The sequence below is a fragment of the Ceratina calcarata genome, unplaced genomic scaffold (assembly GCF_001652005.2).
Source record: "Ceratina calcarata isolate Rehan_Ccalc_2016 unplaced genomic scaffold, ASM165200v1 scaffold434.2, whole genome shotgun sequence".
Classification (NCBI taxonomy): Eukaryota; Metazoa; Arthropoda; class Insecta; order Hymenoptera; family Apidae; genus Ceratina; species Ceratina calcarata.
The window spans coordinates 132,498-153,947 of NW_017167164.1; the positions used below are offsets into that span (position 1 = coordinate 132,498).

At 39.8% G+C, this 21,450-nt stretch overlaps 6 protein-coding genes across 9 annotated transcripts; 3 read left to right on the plus strand and 3 right to left on the minus strand.

Moving 5' to 3' along the window:
* Positions 1-3,029, minus strand: Fcp1 (RNA polymerase II subunit A C-terminal domain phosphatase Fcp1). 2 transcript variants are annotated; one of them, XM_018027839.2, is made up of 7 exons: positions 2,705-3,029; positions 2,284-2,587; positions 1,982-2,226; positions 1,159-1,924; positions 926-1,093; positions 549-822; positions 1-460 (listed from the first exon to the last, which is right to left on the minus strand). In XM_018027839.2, exons 1-7 carry the CDS (start codon positions 2,932-2,934, stop codon positions 183-185), a joined length of 2,265 nt encoding a protein of 754 aa, XP_017883328.1. In that variant the 5' UTR covers positions 2,935-3,029; the 3' UTR covers positions 1-182. The 2 variants fall into 2 exon arrangements, with proteins under 2 accessions (XP_017883328.1, XP_017883327.1); XM_018027838.2 differs by having other exon boundaries at positions 1-463.
* Positions 3,030-3,462: 433 nt separating this feature from the next.
* LOC108626905 (uncharacterized) lies at positions 3,463-4,805 on the plus strand. The gene is made up of 5 exons (XM_018027842.2): positions 3,463-3,646; positions 3,723-3,925; positions 3,987-4,375; positions 4,449-4,623; positions 4,690-4,805. The coding sequence occupies exons 1-5, from the start codon at positions 3,508-3,510 to the stop codon at positions 4,783-4,785; spliced, it is 1,002 nt and encodes a 333-aa protein (XP_017883331.1). The 5' UTR covers positions 3,463-3,507; the 3' UTR covers positions 4,786-4,805.
* A 1-nt stretch (position 4,806) lies between these two features.
* On the minus strand, positions 4,807-6,597 carry Snup (snurportin-1). The gene is made up of 6 exons (XM_026815175.1): positions 6,515-6,597; positions 6,206-6,423; positions 5,879-6,131; positions 5,618-5,806; positions 5,179-5,556; positions 4,807-5,111 (listed from the first exon to the last, which is right to left on the minus strand). The coding sequence occupies exons 2-6, from the start codon at positions 6,376-6,378 to the stop codon at positions 5,085-5,087; spliced, it is 1,020 nt and encodes a 339-aa protein (XP_026670976.1). The 5' UTR covers positions 6,379-6,423; positions 6,515-6,597; the 3' UTR covers positions 4,807-5,084.
* Positions 6,598-6,614: 17 nt separating this feature from the next.
* On the plus strand, positions 6,615-9,409 carry hook (hook microtubule tethering protein). The gene has a single exon (XM_018027840.2). The coding sequence runs from the start codon at positions 7,019-7,021 to the stop codon at positions 9,125-9,127; it is 2,109 nt and encodes a 702-aa protein (XP_017883329.1). The 5' UTR covers positions 6,615-7,018; the 3' UTR covers positions 9,128-9,409.
* On the minus strand, positions 9,324-11,611 carry Dhdds (Dehydrodolichyl diphosphate synthase subunit). Of its 2 annotated transcripts, none has more exons than XM_026815176.1 (6): positions 10,858-11,611; positions 10,615-10,784; positions 10,331-10,492; positions 10,112-10,260; positions 9,858-10,042; positions 9,324-9,793 (listed from the first exon to the last, which is right to left on the minus strand). In XM_026815176.1, exons 2-6 carry the CDS (start codon positions 10,773-10,775, stop codon positions 9,551-9,553), a joined length of 900 nt encoding a protein of 299 aa, XP_026670977.1. In that variant the 5' UTR covers positions 10,776-10,784; positions 10,858-11,611; the 3' UTR covers positions 9,324-9,550. The 2 variants fall into 2 exon arrangements, with proteins under 2 accessions (XP_026670977.1, XP_017883336.1); XM_018027847.2 differs by having other exon boundaries at positions 10,615-10,787; positions 10,858-11,603.
* Positions 11,152-21,421, plus strand: BRWD3 (bromodomain and WD repeat-containing protein). Of its 2 annotated transcripts, none has more exons than XM_018027836.2 (22): positions 11,152-11,235; positions 11,973-12,241; positions 12,329-12,387; positions 12,461-12,490; positions 12,699-12,758; positions 13,297-13,447; positions 13,522-13,620; positions 13,696-14,033; positions 14,091-14,245; positions 14,323-14,640; positions 14,707-15,124; positions 15,221-15,446; positions 15,514-15,835; positions 15,910-16,105; positions 16,168-16,638; positions 16,706-17,084; positions 17,158-17,557; positions 17,652-17,882; positions 17,954-18,134; positions 18,197-18,350; positions 18,429-18,542; positions 18,606-21,421. In XM_018027836.2, exons 2-22 carry the CDS (start codon positions 12,199-12,201, stop codon positions 19,541-19,543), a joined length of 5,283 nt encoding a protein of 1,760 aa, XP_017883325.1. In that variant the 5' UTR covers positions 11,152-11,235; positions 11,973-12,198; the 3' UTR covers positions 19,544-21,421. The 2 variants fall into 2 exon arrangements, with proteins under 2 accessions (XP_017883325.1, XP_017883326.1); XM_018027837.2 differs by having other exon boundaries at positions 17,170-17,557.
* The last annotated feature ends 29 nt before the right edge of the window (positions 21,422-21,450 follow it).

Here is a 21,450-nt window from a genome sequence, read left to right on the forward strand (position 1 = left end):
CAATTGAACTTGTGCATGATCTCATCAGTATCCCTATCTATTCTCGTTAAACTATATAGATGGAAATTCTACAAACACGTATGGTTTAAATATTAATAATTACTAAAGGTAAATCGAAAATGTACAAACAATGTTCATTCGACCGATTCGTGCAATCAATACAGAGGATCTCATTCACTGCATCATTCGGAAAGGAATTCCCTTTCGAGCGCCGCTCCCATTTCGTTCCATTCACGTTCATCCTCGTTGTCCATTATTTCAAGGTCTTCCACCGAATCTTGTGAATTATCGCCTAAATCTAAATCATCAGGTAAGTTTTCTCCTCTTCGAAAACGCGTTACAGGATCGTCGTCATCGTCGTCCTCTAAAGTGTCGTTGTTTTCGCTCGACGAACCGTCATCCTCGGAACTTTCATTACAAAGTTTCTTCCTTTTCCTTATCGGTTCGTGTGTATCACATTCTACTGAAAGATGAAATTATAATGCAGGCAGACTTAAAAATAAATTCAATCGTATTGTCACTCGTTCAAATGTACGAACTATACGTACGTTCATGATTCGAGTAATCGGAATCAGAATCCCTGCTGCGAACTATTTTATCGAATTCTTCGTCGTCCGCATCGTCCGTGTCGAAGACAGGCGGTTCGAATTCTTGATCGTCCATATCCTCCTCAACTTCTTTATCCATAATTTCTATCTCTTCCGGTGTAAACGACATCAACGGATTGATGCTATCTGCAAAATTATCTACTGTATTCTTTTCCGGTTCCTCTACACGTTCTGGGCTACTACAATGCGGAGGCGGAATTCTAGAGGCGCGAGCCTAAAAATGAATAACCGTTCACAATGCGACCTAAATCATTAAAATTCGAATTTCGTTCGCTGTTCGTAAAATCCACGACGTATTACTTTCGTATTGCCTATACCTTTGCGGTAAGTGGAAACAACCGTTCGTCCACGTGTTCCCAACGCTCCGCGCAAGTCCACAGCCAATCCGGGTTTACGATTTTTATATTAGGATTCTTCTTCGCCGCGTTGGCCTTAGCCGTGCCAGGTTTGATAGCAACTAAATGAGTAGTCTTATCGGATAAATCCTAAACACAACAGTTTGTTAGAACGGAGGTAATAGGAAACGATCGAGAACGGATTGATATATTACTTGTGCCACTTCAGCTCCGAATGCCCTAGCAACTTTGTACGTTCGGCTCTGATTAAGTTTCTGATGAGTAGGAATCAATCCACTAAAAGTTAAATGTACTCCTTTTAAAACTTGAGACCGGACCCGTGGAATAATCTCTCTTAATGGCTTACGTTCTTCTCCTCTATCTATAGTACCATAAAATTCAGTGTGAATTCTTCGGAGAATATCTTCTAAATATAATAAATAATCGTCGTCATCTTCGTCTATAACATTATTTTCATCAGAATTCATATCTCCACTTTTAACATCTTCTACTGTCTCAGTTGCTATTACATTGTCTCTCGTCTCCTCTGTTTGTTTCCCTGTTTCCTCCGACTGTTTCAACGTCTCTTTCGATTGTTTCTCGACATCTACTGTTTCGTCGTTTTTACAATCGTTCTCGGAGACAGGACTTAAACCAGTCGTTTTAACATCGTCCTTATCGTTCACAGATTTATATACACTTTCCTCATTTTCAGTTGCCCCTTTCTTTAAGTCAGAGTCTTCGTTCGCTTGCTCGGGCGCACCATTTTTAGTCAATTCATTTGCAGCTTCATCGTTTGTGTTCAGCAAATCAGGTAAACATCGCATATCGCTTTTTTCTAATCCCGGAGGTGCATGTATATCGCCAGTGTGACGGAAGAAGTGATAAGCCTTGACTTGAACTAGATTCCCACATCCTTGCCAGACGTCCTCTCTATCATCTATAATGCATACTAAATCGTCTCCACAAGGGAACAAGGCCCTACGAAAAGTTTCGTCAGATGTATTAAAATACTTGAAATCTTTATTCGGATCTTACTTAAGGTTGGCTGTCTTCGATGCTGGATCGAAGCACTCGTCCCTCGAGAGTATTCTATGTGAGAAGAAAGTCCCGTCTTTATCTAACAACGCCGCTACGGTATGTGCATAATTCCTCGCCCCAAATGTACAAATATGCAATTCGTATAAACGACTCATCTCGAAGAGGAAGTGTCTAGTGTTAGGCCTTAACCGAGTATGATACCAAGGAGAATTCGGTCCATAAAGCTGATAATGATACACATCCTACAAATATACATATAATGAAATATATGTAAACGATATTATTATAATTCAGTCTACCTTCATGTTAGGAGGGATGTTATCATTCGTCGTATGAACAATCGTCTGATCGAGATCTACGAGCAATGCTAACTTGCGATCGTTAAGGAGACGTTGCTCGTCTTCCTTACCAATTTTCTCAGCCAATTCTGGACAGACTTTCAACTCTGGCACACTGTGTACCATCGGTACACTAGCTTGCGATATTACTTCACTTTCATTCTCTTTACCAATACCCTCGACTCTTAAATCTGCACCACATTCGGCGCACAGGTCCTTCATGACTGTTGGATGCTTACATCCTTCTAACGTCATTATCACTTGCCTACGAATTCATTATATTAATTAGGAAATGGAAGTGTATATAAATAATATTTAATGAAGATATTAAAATTGCTTGATCAATGCACGAGGTGAACAATATATATGTGTATATATATACCCCGGTTGTACAACATCTCCTTCCTTGACCAGAAATTTTGTAACACGACCGAATCGTGCGGCTCGGAAATTTTTCTCCGACCCTTTATTATCATCCTCTGTTCCAGGGGCCGCATTCTGATAAGAGAACAATGCTCTGCCCGCTGAAACCATCGTGTTCAACCGTACTCTCCATTTCAATATTTTCCCCGGTGGAACGCCAGAAGGGAATACGATCTCTATTGTGCCCATAACTTTTTAATGGCGTACATCCAGCCCAGTGGGATCTCAATTGCTGTTTATAAAAATTAAATAGCCAGTGTCGTTACGCTTACGAGCTCAGCGTTTTTGCGCGGGAGATGACATAAACACACTGATGTTCACTTTCTCGATATCAACGACGCATACACGAATTAAATATGTATACACATACACACTACATGCACACGTGAAATGCGTATCTGTACTTGGCTTATGGCACAACTCCGTTTGTCGGGTTTTAGGAATAAATTGATTTCGTCTAATTACAAGACTTCATGAATTAATTAGATCGTTGAGAACGTAACAGAAATTATATATCTTGAAGGCTATATTCAAAACTCCCTACTCTTTAGTGTGCAAATCACTTATTTGTACCGTGAAGTTTCCTCCTCAGCAAGTGCTGAACATTGAACACATCGAGTCAGCTGAAGTTAGCTTCTAAATGGTTTGAAATATACACTGTATATTATACAGAATGTAAACACGTACGCGAATGAATCATTGACAGTACGAGCACAGTACTACTTGTCTTTTTTAGTTTATTTAATTACGTTACTTTTTAAAATGACAAATACTGTAGAAAGTATGCAGCCATCTACTAGTGGTGCAGTGCACACATCATCCACGCCTCGGAAAGGATGCCAAAGTTTTAGTTTAAATGTTGATCATCCTCTCACAGGAGAACCCGACGACTCATTAGATGGTATCTTAATTAAATCATTACATTAAACTGAAAGTATTTACCTTTTTTGACTTCAAGCTGTTCCTTCTTTTTATAGAATTATTACATGTACTTTGGACTGTTTCTGCTGTATCTGTTTTATTTAACTTCCACCAAGATCGAGTGCACTTAAAACAGTATGCGAAGCGATTGAGAGAAGAGGTTGCTAACAGCTTGGCACAGGAGAATGTCGTATATAATGCAGAAGTCTCTGTTATGAAAAATAAGACATCAGACTCATTGGATTCACCACCAATAAAGGTTTTGTCGACGATTCATGTTTTATTAAACAATTCCACTGAACTTTTATTTATGATTGTAGATCGAAGTTTACAGTAAAACTAACGGGACCACGGAAGGCCCAGGCAAATGCATTTATAAAGGAATATTGTTATCTTGTAAGAACAGTAGTCAGAAATTAGGAATACGTAACGCTGTAAGATTGCCTCTTTTGCTATGTCGTGGTACGAGAGGTGCTATGGGAATTGTTCATAAAGTGCTGAAACATATGTTTGATTGCTTGATCACCGCGTTGCCAATTGGAGAGGACGATTTAATGTGGCTTGTACCGATCATCATTTATCCGACTCACGAACTATATCCAAAGAGTACAGACGAGCTTCAGATGGAATACAGAATACCGGAACTGGCAGATAGAGATAGCATCGTAATAAAATTCAAAATTGAGGATGTAATAAAAATATTAAAAGTGTAAGCATTTAATTATCAAACAGTTTAATTCGTACTCAACTGTCTCTACATCTATGCGGTGCATTTCTTTCAGAATTGTAGATCTGAATAAAAATGTAACGGCTACCGGAGTTACGTTTACTTTAGATCACATAGAAAAGTTTCGCGAAGTTTTGTACACCGAAATGCTAGGATGTGCTAGGTTGCAATTGGGATTGTGTACATTGCATAAAATTACTCTTCCCGGAGTTACACTGGTGGGAAACAAGGTAATAAAACTGTATTTCAAAATCCCATTGTCATCCTTGTTTCATCTCATTTGTTTTTATTTTCAGATGAAATCGGTGAAACCAGGTACTATGAATCGTATTCTGTTGTACATGAACGATAAAGCCTTCGATACGCTCCACGCAATGAACATTGATATTTAGCTTTTGTATTATAATCTAAGTTTTTTTAACGATAATTACTAATATAATGCATCCTGTAAATGTACTATTATAAATAAATGACCTGCAAGACGGGGTCCTTTATTTATAATCAGTAGTAGACTCGTACCTTGTATGTATGTATTTCTACTTTTATATCACAGACTTATTATTATCAGAAGTCAAATTATGTATTACTCTGTACAACACATACGTTTTATCGATAAAATATTTTTATATAGTCCGTGAGAAATTAATTACGAATCCCTTCTGTTACGAAGCTCGTTCATATAAATAAAATCTTACGATTTCTCATCTACGACCTCCATCTACGAATAAGAAAAATAAATTATATAAGGAAAAGCTGGTAGAACTAACTGATATTCGATTAGATACCTGAATTTCTTCTCTCGGTTCACCTATCTTTTTTTTCGCTTTACTATGGAGAATGTAATGTAGATAATCGACGTATCCGTCTGGTTGTTCGTCGAGTGGTGGCATTACGAGAATATTAAGTACTTCGGGTAACATGAAAGATTTCAACCACGTTACGAGCGGTGTACGACCTTTGGTGTACTGCCCATCTTTATGATAAAACAGTAAGCCATCCAAAGGATACAAGTGTGGAAGATCCGCTAATGCTGCACTTATATTAGTATTACAGTTGATACTCGGTAAATGTAATATAGGAAAATGATTTCTATACGTCTTTCTCTCCTGTAATTCTTCCATTTCTTGTAACTTCGTTTTCAGCCAATAGAATCTAAACTCGGTCTAGAAAAATCAATTTCTCATCATACAGATTCTTAAGTTACTTGAGGATAAACAATCTTACATCGCAATTCATCAGGGACTGATTGGACCAAGCGAGCACGTCCAGAATGTAATAAATCTTTTCCTGTTTAATCCATATACAATCAAGAATGGTACAACTGCCTCTGTGCTCCAACGAATTGCCACCTGGCAACGCCGAATGAAATTTAGCAAGCAAATACCCTCGTTTGTTGTATACTTTAGTTACACCCTGTATGAGACAAATTATAATGGAATAAAATTCTTGCTTTTAAGACGTTGAAGTCTCTTGTTTCTAACGCACCTTACATGCTACTATTAAAGTCCGTTTCCCTTGAGGACAAGGGACCATTGTCCATTTCTCGAGAAGATCCTGAGGTACTTCTAACATCCATTCAGACATCATTAACTGATTTGCGTAATTCTTATTTCGTCTCGACGGATGGTACTTCTTCCTGTCGATCTCATCGACTTCCATAACATCATCGCATTCATCCTCAGAATTAAATGCTTCTTTTAATATACCTCTTGCATCGTTGAATGCAGTGTCCCTGCATCTAGAAATTGTTACACTGTTATTGTTCTATCTTGTTTATGAAATGTCAGACACGCATATGCATAGAAAACATACTTTTTTTGAAACTGTAATAATCGTTTGCGCCTTACTTCCTGAGAAGTATCAATGTTGTCCACGTCCAAGTTGTAATTGTCTCTTTTAATCGGCTTTTTATAAAATCTCGCACGTGGGTGACTATTCTCCTTTTCATGTGCATTCATTACATTATCTATCATTTTCGTAGTCATGATTGCATCGACGCGTGCATCGACAAGTCAAATCCTCCTCGCACCCTTCAATTCATTAAATCAAAAGGATTTAAATGCGTTGAACAATTCCGCGAAATGTACTTTCGTACATTTCATTACTTGTAAAAATACGCACGTAAACACTAGCAATGTTCGCGTTACGCATGAAGTATCGAGGGGGAGATAGCAGATACATACATAAGAGACCGAAGAGGGGAGAGAGTAGAGACTATAAGGAGAGTACAGTACAGGAGAATCAGAGTACAGAGAGAGAGGTATTGGATCGTGCGATATTTTGCAAAAACTCAAAAATAATCGCAGGCATATAATTTTCGAGAATTCATAAACTCGTATCACAAATCAGTGAAAGGATCAAAGTAGATTCGTCAAACATCGTTCCACATTACGATAAACCCACACAAAGCAATTTTACTACAAGGAGAACAATTAAAAATGTTTATTTCTGTTCTTTAAAGGGATATTAAATTAATATTTCGATATCGTTCTCGAAATATTCCTTATAAGCTGTGTTCCAGTGTTTTCTTAATGGAATTGGCGCTCCGTTCTACAAGTGTTTATATGCATACCGCAAAAACTCCAAGCAGATCGTGATTCGAAACAATTCCAATTAAAAGTGAGAATGGAAAATCAGCAATTGAACAATTTAATCAAATGGCTCGACACGTTCGATCTAGATATTCCTCATGCGACAGCAGAGGACATAAGCGACGGTGTGGCTTTGGCAGACGCCTTGGCTCAGATCGCACCCGAATGGTTTACCGCTGCTTGGAGATCAAAGATCAAGCACGACGTAAGCTCGAACTGGAGGTTGAAAGTCAGTAATCTTAAAAAGATCATCGAAGCTATGATGGAGTATTACATCGAATGCTTGAATCAACCGTTGTCCACTTATGTTAAACCTGACGCGACCAAAATAGGCGAACACTGTGACAATAACGAACTGCGCCGTTTGTTACAGTTAATTCTTGGATGTGCAGTTAATTGTAATCAGAAGCAGCAGTACATAACGAGAATCATGGGAATGGAGGAGACTGTACAGCAAGCAATCATGCAAAGTATTCAGGAATTAGAAAGCAATATGCACGGGCCGAGATTGAGCCTGGGCACTAGTCTTAATTTCGAATCTTTGGACGTAGCCGATGGAACTCAGCAGAGACTGTTGGCTGAGCTTCAGGCGACTGTCGACATGAAGGAACAATTAGCACAGAAGTGTCATGAGCTCGATCAACAGCTTTCACTTCTACAGGAGGAGAAAGCAGCGTTGGTGACGGAGAATAAGAAGCTACAGGAAAGATTGGATGAATTCGAGAATCCAGAGGAGTCTGGCTCTATCTTAAAGTATTCGGGACTTAGAAAGCAAGTGGAAGCTTTGAAGGATGAATTGTTCAAGGTGGAAACATCTAGGGATGAATACAGGCTGAAGGTGGAACTATTGGAGAAGGAAGTGTTGGAACTGCAGTCGAAGCAGGAAGACTTACAGAAAGCTGCGGATGATGCGAACCATTTGAAAGACGAAATAGATGCGTTAAAAGAGACTGCGGACAAAGTAACGAAGTACGAGCAGACAATAGAATCCTATAAGAAGAAGATGGAAGACTTGAGCGATTTGAGGAGGCAAGTTAAAATATTGGAGGACAAGAATTTGGAGTATTTACAGTCTAAGATAGATTACGAAGAGGAATCGAAACGGACAGCGATGCTACGCAATCATTTGGAAGTCTGTAAACAGCAACTTGCCGAGGCGCATCATAAGTTAGATGAGCAAACTAATAAATGTGATAAACTTGAATTTGAAGGGAAAAAAATGGAAGCGAGGCTGAGCACTTTGCAAAGGGAGAGAGATAGATTGCTCGTAGAAAGGGATGCTTTGAAAGAAACAAACGACGAATTGAAATGTACTCAGTTGCAAGCAACTGAGAATTTAGCGCAGCCTAGCACCGATAGCGCCGTCGCGAATACAGAAATGATACCTCTTGAGTTCAAGGAGAAGCTACTCTGTTTGCAACACGAAAATAAAATGCTAAAGTTGAAACAGAAAGGGAACGAGGATAAATTGCCGACGGTCCAAGCGCTTCTAGAAGACTCGGAGGAGAGATTAAAGATACTTAAAGGAAAGAATCGCAAAGCTAATCAAAAGATAATCGAATTAGAAAATAGACTGGAGGAGGTGTTGGGAAGTCAAAGCGAAGACAATAAATCTGATAATATTAATTTAGGACAGAAGATAACGCAGCTGCAGGACGAACTGAAAAAGGTGCAAGCAGAGAAGGAACGTTTAATTTTACAGATCGAAGAAAGGGAGAACGCGCTCCAAGCTCAGAAGCAAAAGGCGTTCGCTCTTCAAGAAAAATTAACGCGTCGGGAATATGACAACGCGGCGCTCGAGGAACGTTATAAAAAATATGTCGAGAAAGCGAAGAGCGTTATAAAGAGTTTGGATCCGAAACAGAATAGCGCATCTCCCAACGAAGTAGCTGTTCTACGGAATCAGATTTTGGAACAGCGTAAAATCATGGAGGACATGGAACGTTCTTTAAAGGAGATGAAGCTGATTAAAGACACGGAGGAAAAGTTAATGTTGTCTGCGTTTTATCGCTTGGGACTGAGTTGTCACAGAGAAGCAATAGATCAACGGCTCGCGACGTTGAGTTCCGGTCAGGGGCAATCATTTTTAGCGAGGCAAAGGCAGCCGTCTGCTAGGCGCCATCCACCTTACAACTCGAAATAACGATTAGCAAAAAGTTATATATGCTCGATCAGTTTATTTTAAATAGATTCTCGTGATCTAATCCACTTGATTGCCTTCAGCTGGTTCAAGATTTTAATTTCTAATGTTTTTAAAGATAAAGATTTTATCGATGAAAGAGTATTAAATGTAATTTATATATGTAGAATATTTAAAGAGATCGAAGAAGTACTTAATAAACGTATTAATAGGCTTTATAAATATATATGTAAATACGACAGACATTTGTAAACTCCGGAATAAACAATGTTTCAACATTTTATACACAAGACGTATGTATTTTTAGAGGAAATTCCTTTCTACAAGAATAAAATAAAATAACGTCGCACCTCCCAACCCCCTCCCCACGTCCCATGTATATTTTAATAGTTCGAAAAGGAATGATATGACCAAACTTCGCCAGATTTAAGTACTCGATAAATACTTATCAATATACATTCTCTCAAGCGCAATGTGTTTCTCTTGATGCAATTTATCTATGTACGTCGATTGTCTATTGTTTTGTATCGTTGGTTTCGTGTTCTGGATTTTCGTCACCTTTTGCATATCCGAGTAACATCTTTGGTAATAAAATATCGCGTTCAGGAAATCCCACAGATTAAATTCCGGCCAGAGTACACTCGTAAAATAAATGCAAGCGCCGGATATCTGAAATTCAATAAGCAACGACATGAATAGAAACGAAGCTAATGAACCTGATAGTCGAACTCACTTGCCACATGAGAAAATCGCTGATCCTAACTTCGCCGGAAGTGCGAATTAATAAATCAGGATTCGGCGAACGGCTGGTGTGCAGGCAATTGGAAATTAGATTTTCGTCTATATCTTCGGAAAGAATATCGCCACTTCGTACACCTTCGATTACGTTCTTAATGGCATGGGTAATTTCGTCCCTTGCTGGAATATTGCATGTAGAATTGAGAAGGAGGAAATTTAATGGATCAGTGTTCACTTAAATGTACTTACAAGTGTAAGCAAATGCAATATTAAGGAATCCTTTATCGTGCTCTTTTGTAAAAAGCATTGTTTCTGCCATCAACTGTTGTATGCTTTTAGGTAATAATGAAAAGTTTCCTATTATACGAACACATAATCCATGCTCTTTCAACTTATCCCTGCACAGCAATATTCGTCACAAGTCTCATAGATAAACTGGTTTTTAATTAGAAATGGATTTCAACATACTTTTCACTTAACAACTTTTCAAATTTCTCCTCGGCAAGATTTAAAAGTCCATCGACTTCCTCCTGTTTCCTTTTAAAATTCTCAATGCTAAATGCATAAAATGTAACTTCTTGGATACCAAGATCTCTACACCATTGTAAAGTTTCCGCAAACTTATCAAACCTTGAAAACATTCATGACATTTAATATAAAGCACGTGTCAGTCAGACGTGTAAGTTGAACGTACACAAGAATGTATAAAAGGATTCTGAAATAAAATATAAACATGCGTTCCTTTCGCATACCCTTTTGTATGTCCTCCTATTTTCTCCATCCCATTTTTACTCGCATATCTCCTGTTACCATCCATTATGAATGCTACATGTTTAGGAATGTGACCAGTTCTCAAGATCTTCACTGCCAAAAGTTGGAAGCAATTTAGGGTACTATCTCTTATCCATGACATCGTTTCTTACTGCTGCAATTATTATGTTACTGTGATAATCGAACGGCTGATCCCTTTCTAGTAATCAGATCAAATGATTTACCTTAAAATACATGTAATGGTTTATTATAAATTCTATTTAAATCATTCTACTACAGACACGTCGGCAGATAACCCTTGTTACAATTCCGAGGCCCATATTTATCATTTTTTAAAAATGATATCAACGCGTTCAATGGTACTCGTTATTCATGCGAGCTAAATATTAATAGAACGTTTATGCCCGTTGGCAATTTTTCGAGAATTACCAAAAGTTACATACGTGGTATACATATATATTACATATCTATAGCTACGTATGCGTGTGGCACGTATGTATACACATTTACACATCGACATTTCGAGTTACCACGTAGCATCCATCTTGAGGTTTTAGTTTTTGTGAAAAAATGCTGTTTATACAGATTTCTGACCATCGTAAGTAAGTATACGAACGAATCGGCGGTACTTTTGCGGTATTTTCTATAAACCATACGAACGTCGCACGGTCTGATACATAATATCCCCATGTAAATTTCTGTGATATCATATCGCACAATGCGAACGAATAAATGTTATCTTAGTAAAATTTTAGTACAAGGATTGACAAATTATACTTGCGCCTTGCAATCGGACGAGATTCAAGTTGGAGGAACAACATAAATCGCCTACAGTAGAAATGATCACATCTTTCTCTTAATAATAAATACATCACGAACTCTGCGTACGACTTATCTTAGAATAGTTATTAGAATGATTCGAAGTACAGGATTAAATATTCTATTATTTTGTCAAATTCATCAAAGCAAAGATACATTGTTAAAATACGTATTAACATATAACAATACTAATTAATACAGTACTTCGTCCCATAACTTGCTTTACTTCAAGACACTTTTAAAACACGGATCTCTGCTTTTTTCCTGTTTCTTACAAACGCGGTTTTCGATCATTGCATTTTTACTTTCAAAAGCGCCGCGTTTGGGTACTTCAGATATCATCGTTCGTAGAAGTCTCGATCGCAATATCCTCGCTTGTTACAGACAATTAGAGGATGTAATAGTCAGTTAAAAATGGGTTGTCGAATTTTGGTTTTAGTTTAACTATTACAGAAGTAACACGGTGGTTTCTTGTTTGAAATGAGTCACGGGATAATACGATTGGGGTGATGTTCCACAGGGTCCCGGGAGGTGCGGTACGCCCCTGAGTAATACGGTACGCTGTGTCGACAATCGGCTAGGGGGGGACTACTTTCCGTTGAGAAGGTGAGCGTGCGTGTGCGTCTCGCGGTCGAGACCTCGCGAGGAGAAAATGAAATCCGAAATGGTTACTGCCGCGCTATGACCCTAAAAAGCAAATGTTTCTTTTTGCCTGTGAGTGAATAACAAACGACTGATCGGGTGAAATGGAGGGCGGCACGTCGAGGAACGAGGCTGCAATATCACCAGGTAAAGAATGAGTGCGATGAGCGCCCCTTACCGTCCGCAACAGAGCGAGGCGTGCGGTTCGTTCCTAAGCAGCGTTCTTTCTTACAGAGCTGTACTTTTTAATCGCCAAATTCTTAGCGGTGGGACCCTGTCGCGAAGCCGCGGAAGTAAGTGCACTCGTAATTAAAACGACCGTACGAATGTTTCGAAACGTATCGTGACGTGAATTGTACGTTGTAGGTGTTGAAGCGTGAATTGGAGCGAGCTAAGGTAAGACGATCGGACTGAGTTGACGTTTTGCCGGGGTGACACTATACATACCCATCGGCTCCACATGGTTTGCACGTGGTTTCTGCTTGTCAAAACATTAGAATTTCAAGGTCGACGACCTTGATATTCGACGAATCGCCCGGATTTTTTCACGAGCATGATCGATCTGTCGATCAACTTATTTTTATCATTTTTCACTTTTTCTTAGGTTTTACCGCAAAGGCTAGACTGGGAAGGGCATGTACATAATCAAACCTTCGAGGAATTGGTAAGTATGATCAGAATTCTAGTCAGGTCGTTCGTTCCCTGTGTAACAGTCAATTGCCTGTGTGAAAATAGACGAGAGTAGCTTTTGGGATGGCATTACGATGAATATTGTTCTGCTACGTCGCAACCTAATGGTCAAATGCCAATATACGAAGTACCCCTAATAGGGTGCTACCCCTTTTCTGTCCCACTCCTCAACCCTTCTACCTACTCCTCCGTCATCGTACGTGCTGTTGCACAAGACCTCCCCACCAAGCCGACTCCGACCAATCAGCGTTCACTTCCGGCCAGCCTGCGCGCAGTGATCAATGTATAGATCTCACGCTCAATCCTTATTTATAGAAACTGCTGCCGTGCGCGAGGAGAGGGCTACTCAGATACTTCTCCCTACTCTGATTGGCCGCGAATAGGAACTACTTTAGATTACATTTAATTTTAAATTGTTGGCGCAAATCGATTGCACAGTGGCAGACCATATTTCCCTCCTATCATGCACGTATTTTTAAATACATAATACGAATTGTAATTGTATATTTTAGGAAAAGAAGTATTCTCACATTGGGTCGAATCATTTGTTACAAATATGTGCCAGAATTGGTCCAGTATTGGAAAAAGAAGTACCACCATGCATACCAGGAGCGATATCCCTCCTGGGAGCTGGAAGACAATCTTTGCTACGTACGCAAGAAGGTTGTTACTTCGTTTTTATTCACGTATTATTTTAGTAATTATTCTCTTTATATATGTTATTAAATTCGCCGCAGATGTTCAACGTCGAGTGCGTGGTATTACTTCGTATTCTGGCAGACTAGGTGGAAAACCATTTCTGGATTCACTGTATAGTTTATCAGTGCCTAACATAGGCAAGTGTATCTTAGAATTTTTATAGATAATTTTCTGTATGTTTATTCTAATACCATTTCTTCTTCTTCGTACAGTACATGTAATTCAGGGACGGGAGAATTCAGGTCCCCTGACCCGGCGAGAGGCGATACCTACGAAGTTTTACAATAAAATGCAATTGTACAGACACACTTTAGGCCATTTGTCTGCAGTATATTGTGTTCTTTTCGATCGCACTGGGAAATACATAATAACCGGTGCAGACGATTTACTCGTTAAAGTATGGAGCTCCATCGACGGTCGTTTGTTAGCTACTTTCCGTGGAGCGTCTGCCGAAATCATGGACATCGCAGTTAATTTTGATAATACTTTACTCGCTGCTGGTAGCTTAGATAGGATATTAAGGGTCTGGTGTTTTCAAACGATGTCACCCGTAAGTTGATCAGCTTTTAACATCTTGGCCGATCGCTCTAATTTATGTTCTCGTCAGGTTGCAGTTTTATCTGGACACTCCGGTATGATCACTTCTGTGAACTTCTGCCCTATCTCTTGCAACGGTGTATATTACTTGGTTTCTACGAGTACGGATGGATCTGTTGCCTTTTGGTCGCACGTGAAGAAACGCAACGAAAGAGCAATTTTTCAGTGAGTGTTAACAAATCCAAGAACGAGATACATCCTTTTATACTTTATGAAACGATTAATATCTTCGTTTTTCGCAGACCAAAACCAATTCAATATCATGAGAAGATGCGACCGGGCCAAGCACAGATGATCTGTGCTTCGTTCAGCCCTGGGGGCGCGTTTATGGCAGCAGGCTCTGCAGATCATCATGTTAGAGTGTATTCGATGTTGGGAGACGAAGGTCCATGCAGGGTTTTAGAAGTGGAAGCGCATTCTGACACGGTGGACAGCATTCAGTGGGCACACAGCGGTTTGAAGTTCATTTCCGGTTCGAAGGACGGTACCGCGAACGTTTGGCACTTTGAACAGCAACAGTGGATGTACACGCGTTTGTTAATGACCACCAAACTCCCTGGGTATGTATTTACGAAGAGATTGATTAAACGTCTTGGCAGATGTTAATAATTAAATGTTAATTACAGGGAAACGGAATCGGAGGACGATTCTAATAAAAAAGCGAAAGTAACTATGGTCAGCTGGGATGTCAGTGACGAATGGGTCATCACGGCTGTGAACGATAGCTCGCTTAAAGTATGGAACGCGAAGAACGGGGAATTAGTGAAAATTTTACGTGGTCATAAGGATGAAGTCTTTGTATTAGAATCTCATCCTATAGACCCTCGCATCATACTGAGTGCTGGGCACGACGGGCAGCTAATGATCTGGGACGTACTGAACACTGAACCGATAGCGTGTTTCCAAAATTTTATCGAGGGACAGGGTAACGGTGCTGTCTTCGACGCGAAGTGGTCCCCGGACGGGACGATGTTGGCAGCTACCGATTCGCACGGGCATCTTTTAATATACGGATTCGGGTCTGGTGTCGAGAAACTTAAAATAGTAAGTGATCTCTTTTCACATGTCGTTACTCGCTTCGATTATGCATAGCTTACTCAAGGGATTCTTCAAGAGTGTTATATTTTTACTTTTATCCAGGTACCTAAAGAATTATTTTTCCACACGGATTATAGACCTTTAATACGAGACGCGAATAATTATGTTTTGGACGAGCAGACGCAAACAGCGCCTCACTTAATGCCTCCACCGTTTCTAGTAGACGTGGATGGAAACCCTTATCCACCGGCATTGCAAAGATTAGTTCCCGGGAGAGAGAATTGTAGAGGAGAACAATTGGTACCAAATATTGCAGTAGGCGCCGGAGGTACATAAATCATTTTACTACCATCTTATCGTGTGTCACATATCGTAACGTAAGATATCTTCTGTAGGAATGCAAGAAGTTATAGAAGGTCTTCCGTCTCAAGAGCCGCGGTCCAATATCGACCAATTAATAGAAGCGCTTGCACAGAGGCAAAATATTAATATCGACGGCGAGAGTGCAGCCGACGACAGGGAAGAAAACCCGGAACAGCCAGTTCGACATATGGCTAGTCCACGAGGGAGCAGGTCCGGCTTGAGGAGAGCCGGAGATGTCGAAGGTGTGCGACAGAGTAGCGGGAATTGGCAAAGGGATAACACTACGCCTTGGAACAAGCCGATTCTCGCTCGTCCTATGAATCCTGCTGTTAGAGCGACGCAGATCAAAGCTCTGTACGTCTGCATATAATCGACGATCGCTCGATTAATCGATGTACAAGGAAATAACAAATGTATCTTGTTTACAGACTCGCGACGGCAGAAATGGAACTTGAAAATTTGAAACGCGAGATGCGAAGGAGACCGCAGCCTGTATCGAATACTGCCATTACTGAAGGTAACATAGGAAGCAGATTAGCGAATCGGAAACGTAATAGAACTACTAGGCACGGATATAGAACTAGAGCTACGCGCGGCGAGGAACAGGAAGATGAGGACTTCGAGGTAATTTCCATAGAAATTTCATTAAAATTCATCGATTCTTAATGATTCGTTCGTGTTTACAGAATCCTGATAATGTGGGAACGTCGGCGAGTTCGGCTAGTAGTAATAGTAACGATTCCACTGCTCACGAAGAGGATTTGTGCTCCGACAGTTCCACGTCAGATTCTAGTACGGAATATTCAGACTGGATTGCCGATCACGGTTTAAGCTTGGAGCCACCGAAACGAAGTAAACGCAAGCCCGTGAAGAAACGATCTCTCACACCGCCAAGCGATGCAGATAGAAAACGTAATACGCGGCCTAGGAAAAAGGATATGCCACTGCCTACTGGTATCGACGATATTCCTGAAGTTTTTAGACCTTCGGAATGGCTCACCGAAGTAATACCAAGAAAAGCTCCTTACTATCCACAAATGGGCGACGAAATAGTGTACTTCCGGCAAGGACACCAATTTTATTTAGATGCCGTTAGGAATAAAAAAGTATATGAATTGGGTCCACGATGCGAACCGTGGAGTAAAGTCAATATTAGGGTAAGAATCTTTGTTAGCCACTATTTCATAAATCGCAATTTCTATGCTAACTATACTATTTTCATAGGCCCAAGAATTCGTAAAGGTAGTAGGTATTAAGTATGAAATACGTCCTCCACGATTGTGTTGTTTAAAATTAGCATTAATGGACGAGGACGGGAGATTGACGGGAGGAAATTTTACTATCAAATATCACGACATGGCCGACGTTCTGGATTTCTTAGTGCTACGTCAAACGTTCGACACGGCACTAGCACGTAGTTGGTCCGAGGGCGATCGATTTCGGTGCATGATCGACGATGGCTGGTGGATAGGTCAAATACAATCGATGGAACCGTTAGACGACGATTTCCCGGAATCATTTTTCATGTGCTTCCGCGTTAGGTGGGATAACGGGGAGTACGAAAGAATGAGTCCTTGGGATCTCGAACCGATCGATGAAAACAGTACGTTAAGATTATCGTCGATTCAGTTTTAACATCGTTTCGAATTAACATTTAATTCGTTCCGCTATACTAGGACTCCCCGCAGAATTAGGTGGCGCAGTTCCTGTACTACCGGAGGAGATACAGTCCATATTGTATCAGCCCCATCCGGAGGAGTGGCCGATGGGTGACAGGGAAGGCACCTGCCGTAGGATCATACGCGGACTGGATCAAGTGATGAGCCTAGCGATCGCGGAACCGTTCATGGCACCTGTTGATCTCAACGCGTATCCCACATATGCATTCTTCGTCGAATACCCGATCGATCTGACCACCATAAAAGCTCGTTTTGATAATCATTTTTATCGACGAATAACATCTGCACAATTCGATGTTAGATACTTAGCGACGAACGCAGAACAATTCAACGAATCGCATAGTCAAATAGTGAAGCACGCAAGGATAGTCACCGATCTATGCCTGCGTATTATAAAGTAAAATCTTATTTATCCTCTCACAGAAATGGCCCATCAAATTACAGCTAATTTCTATTTGATAAAAACGCATAACTCTGAATTTGTTACGCAGAGAGCCTACGGACTTGGACGTGCCGGCTCTCTACCATCAATTGGTGGACACGTATCATTCCTCCGAGTCAGAGGTCGAGATGGAAGACGTGAAGGACAAGCCTTCGACTAGTACGCAGAGAGCGACTTCAAGTAGAAATCTACGCTCGCAAGAAGTACCGACTGACTGGAGAATAAATTGTCGTCAATTACTAGAAACGTTATGGCAGTGCGAGGATTCCATTCCTTTCAGGTAGGTCAATTTTAGTATATCAGTCATCACCAATTGTTATCTGCCATTAATATTATTGTTACATTTTACAGAGAACCAGTTGATAGACTAGAACACCCGGACTACCATCAGATCATAGACACGCCGATGGATTTGCGCACGGTGAAAGAGGATCTGCTGGGAGGAAACTACGAAACTCCTTTAGAGTTTGCCAAAGATATGCGATTAATATTTACTAACAGCCGAAATTATAATACTAATAAGCGATCGAGGGTACGTCTCTTATTTATTACAACGATACTTAGGATGAATACAATCGACGATTTTTATTACAGATATACTCGATGACAATAAGATTATCGGCTATGTTTGAAGAACATATGCGTAAAATCCTATCTAATTGGAAATCTGCGAGGAAACGGAATACCAATGCAAAGAATACGAAGGGGAAAGCTAGAAGAGGTAAAGTTCGGTTAACAAACGGCACAGGTACGTCCTCATTCTATCGATTTAAACTGTAATAATTTAAAACAATTCAGAGTAATTTTAAAGTGCGTATATTTGCAGGTCCTTCGAAATCGAAGTCCGCATGTTCCGACGATGATGAACCTATGAACAGTGAGGACGACGACGCGGAGACGGGTGAACCAGAAAACAATGATGTTAACGTGTGTGCACCAGGTATGGATATACACATATTATACACACGGAAGACTATTCATAAACCTGTTGTTCCTTTCGCAGGACCATCACGGATGACGAATGGACACACGAAACGTTCATTGAACGCGACGCGGCCAACGATAAAACTGCGGATCTCTCGATCGACGGTGTCTAAGAAACCGAGAGAGAGTGAAAGTGACGAGGCCAGTGACTCGGAGGCGTCGTCGGACAGTGAAAGTAGTGGTAGTGTACCGATGAGGAGAACGCGAGCTAGGAAAACGGTACCTAGTGTTAGTGCTGAGAGTGATTCCGGGGACGAGTACACGCCCAGCGGGCGCGGGAAACAGACTCGCAAGAACCGTGCGAAAAATAGTAAAAACAATAGACAAGTTAAAGCAAAGACGAAGCAGGATAGTTATGAAAATGCAAAGAGTGACGATTTCGAGGAAGACGATGCGTCCACTGGGAACGATCTGTCAGACGACGAGAGCGAAGAGGAAGTTATTAATAGGAGTAGAACGAGGTCTCGGAAGTTAGCGTCCCCGTCCGAACACGAGGACAGTTTAAAAAGCACACCGAGAAGTAGGAGAAACAATATAGAAAGTCAGAGCGAGGAGGAGGAGGATGAGGAGGAAGAAGACGAGGAGCAGGATGAAGACGAGCAGTCGCAGAATGAAATGAATAATCATGATTCGGACAGCGACGACTCTGAGGAAGGAGCATACGTGTCGTCGAGATCTCAGAGACGAGTTCGGGCGACGAGGGAGGCGCAGAATGTAGAAATTGTACAAAATTCGCGGAGAACGGGCAAACGACCTCGTTACAATGAGGAGAGTGACGAGAGCAATACGGCGCCGGTTCGGAATCGACGTAAAATTAAACGACGATACTACGCGGAGGAGAGCGACGAAAGTCCGGAACCCGAGAACGACAGAGCGGGCATTAGCATAAGTAGCAGGGGGCGTGTGCGTAAAATGACGGAGAAGTTACGAGCTCTTCAGCAGTCTAAGAATCTGTAGTGTAAAGATTTTAAACATTATTTGATTACTTTCGAATGTACGATTGCATTCGTAATTAATATAGGACTACGCTGGACGCGTGTATTGCCCGAGGAGCCTAGGATAAGATTATATGTAGACTGTATGTATAAACACTTGAGATTGTCATAGCGATTCATGATAAACGCGAAGTACTTCCATTATTATGAAGCACATTAATGAATTTTATTTTTTTATGTTTAAATGCATGATCAGCCGATGAACATAGCGAAGATTTACTAGCAAGCGGAAACAGTGTGAGCATTCTGTAACACTTATTTCCTTCGTACACTCTTCCCTTTCGAATTCCATAGTATTCATGGTTATTTGCAATTAAAATGTCTATTGTACTCTCGACTTGTATCGCAGAACTCTGTCAATGGACTAACAATGAAAATGTTACACAATTATTTTTACAATCTTTAACTGTTGTCGATATACTTTTAAAACTACATGTCTCGATGTCCTCAATTATTATAAGGTAACGTCAAACAAAAGTGAGGTGACGTAACGATAGTGTTTATATTACATTGTTGATCATGTGTTATTGTACCTGGAGTCTAAAGAAAAATACCCGTCATTCTTGTCAGGGAGCACTGAGTTTAAGTTTAATTTCTCGACGGACAATTGTTACTTCGGTGTAAAATCAAGTGTTAAGAGATAATCTGTACCAGTGTTCGTTTCGAGATGGACAAGTAAAAATAAAATCTATCTTTTTAATACAATAGTCTACTTAAAGAATTTAGTATTTGCATACTCGTATATTCTTCTATTGAGATATTATGTTTCATATGTCTTAATGAAAATAAAACTGAGTTCAAATCTATTAACAACTAAATTGCATGTACACATGAAACATTGGAAGTTCTATTCTTACTTATTGCATCTAACTTCTAAGTTTGATTACTGAAGATGAAGTACTTATATGTAAATGAGGCAGTGCCTTTGCAAATATGATTTATTTAGCGAAGCTGAGTATCAAAAGGCAGCATTTTTATTTTGAGAACAGCCGAACCTACGCCTGATAATTAATTTCGTTTAATGGGCACTGTTTTCGCTTTTTTTACAACTATACTAGATCATTTGTAAATACGTACGTGCGATGTGAGGTAAACAGCACTCTCTTAATATGTTAAAGGGAACACGTGCTCCGCGCGGTCTGTAGTTTAAAGTAGTGAATTTTTACATGTAATTTGTATGTCCATTAGAGAATTAAGAACCAATGCTCGTGCGATTTTAGAATTTTCATATATAGAAATAGGCGTTTTTCAAATTTGTATAGCATACAAATTAATTAATTCACTTGCTACACATACAATAGGATGGAAGTTAATTGAGGACAGTTTTACAGCCGGCAAAACTGAACAAGGATACGTGCACAAATATTGGAAGTGTCGACTGTCTCGAGCCATTGTGATATTAGCTTAAGAACAATATTAAATATAAAATGATATATATATATATAATAATAATAATAATTAGGAGTATAACTGATATTTTTTTAATAACGCCTTACGAAAAAGGGAATCATATCATACGTGGTCTTACGAAGTTAAATATCTGATCATGTTAATTTAATACCGATACAATTAACTTTAATCATTTATTACTATTATTATTATTATTATTAATTGTTTTACGATTAACGGTATTTCGTATTATAATCTAATCAAGAATTAATATAATTTCCTGTACATAAATCTATTGTTAAATTAACAAAACTTAACGGGACACGACGATAGTTTCGATTTGTGTAAACTTTACAAACCCTTAGTTGTGGAATCGATTTAGCCTAATGCATACTTAGTTTATCAGAACCCACCTTCACCAATAAAAAAAATAAATTGTTTCATAAATGTACCTTATTTCATTCATTTACCTACTCCTTG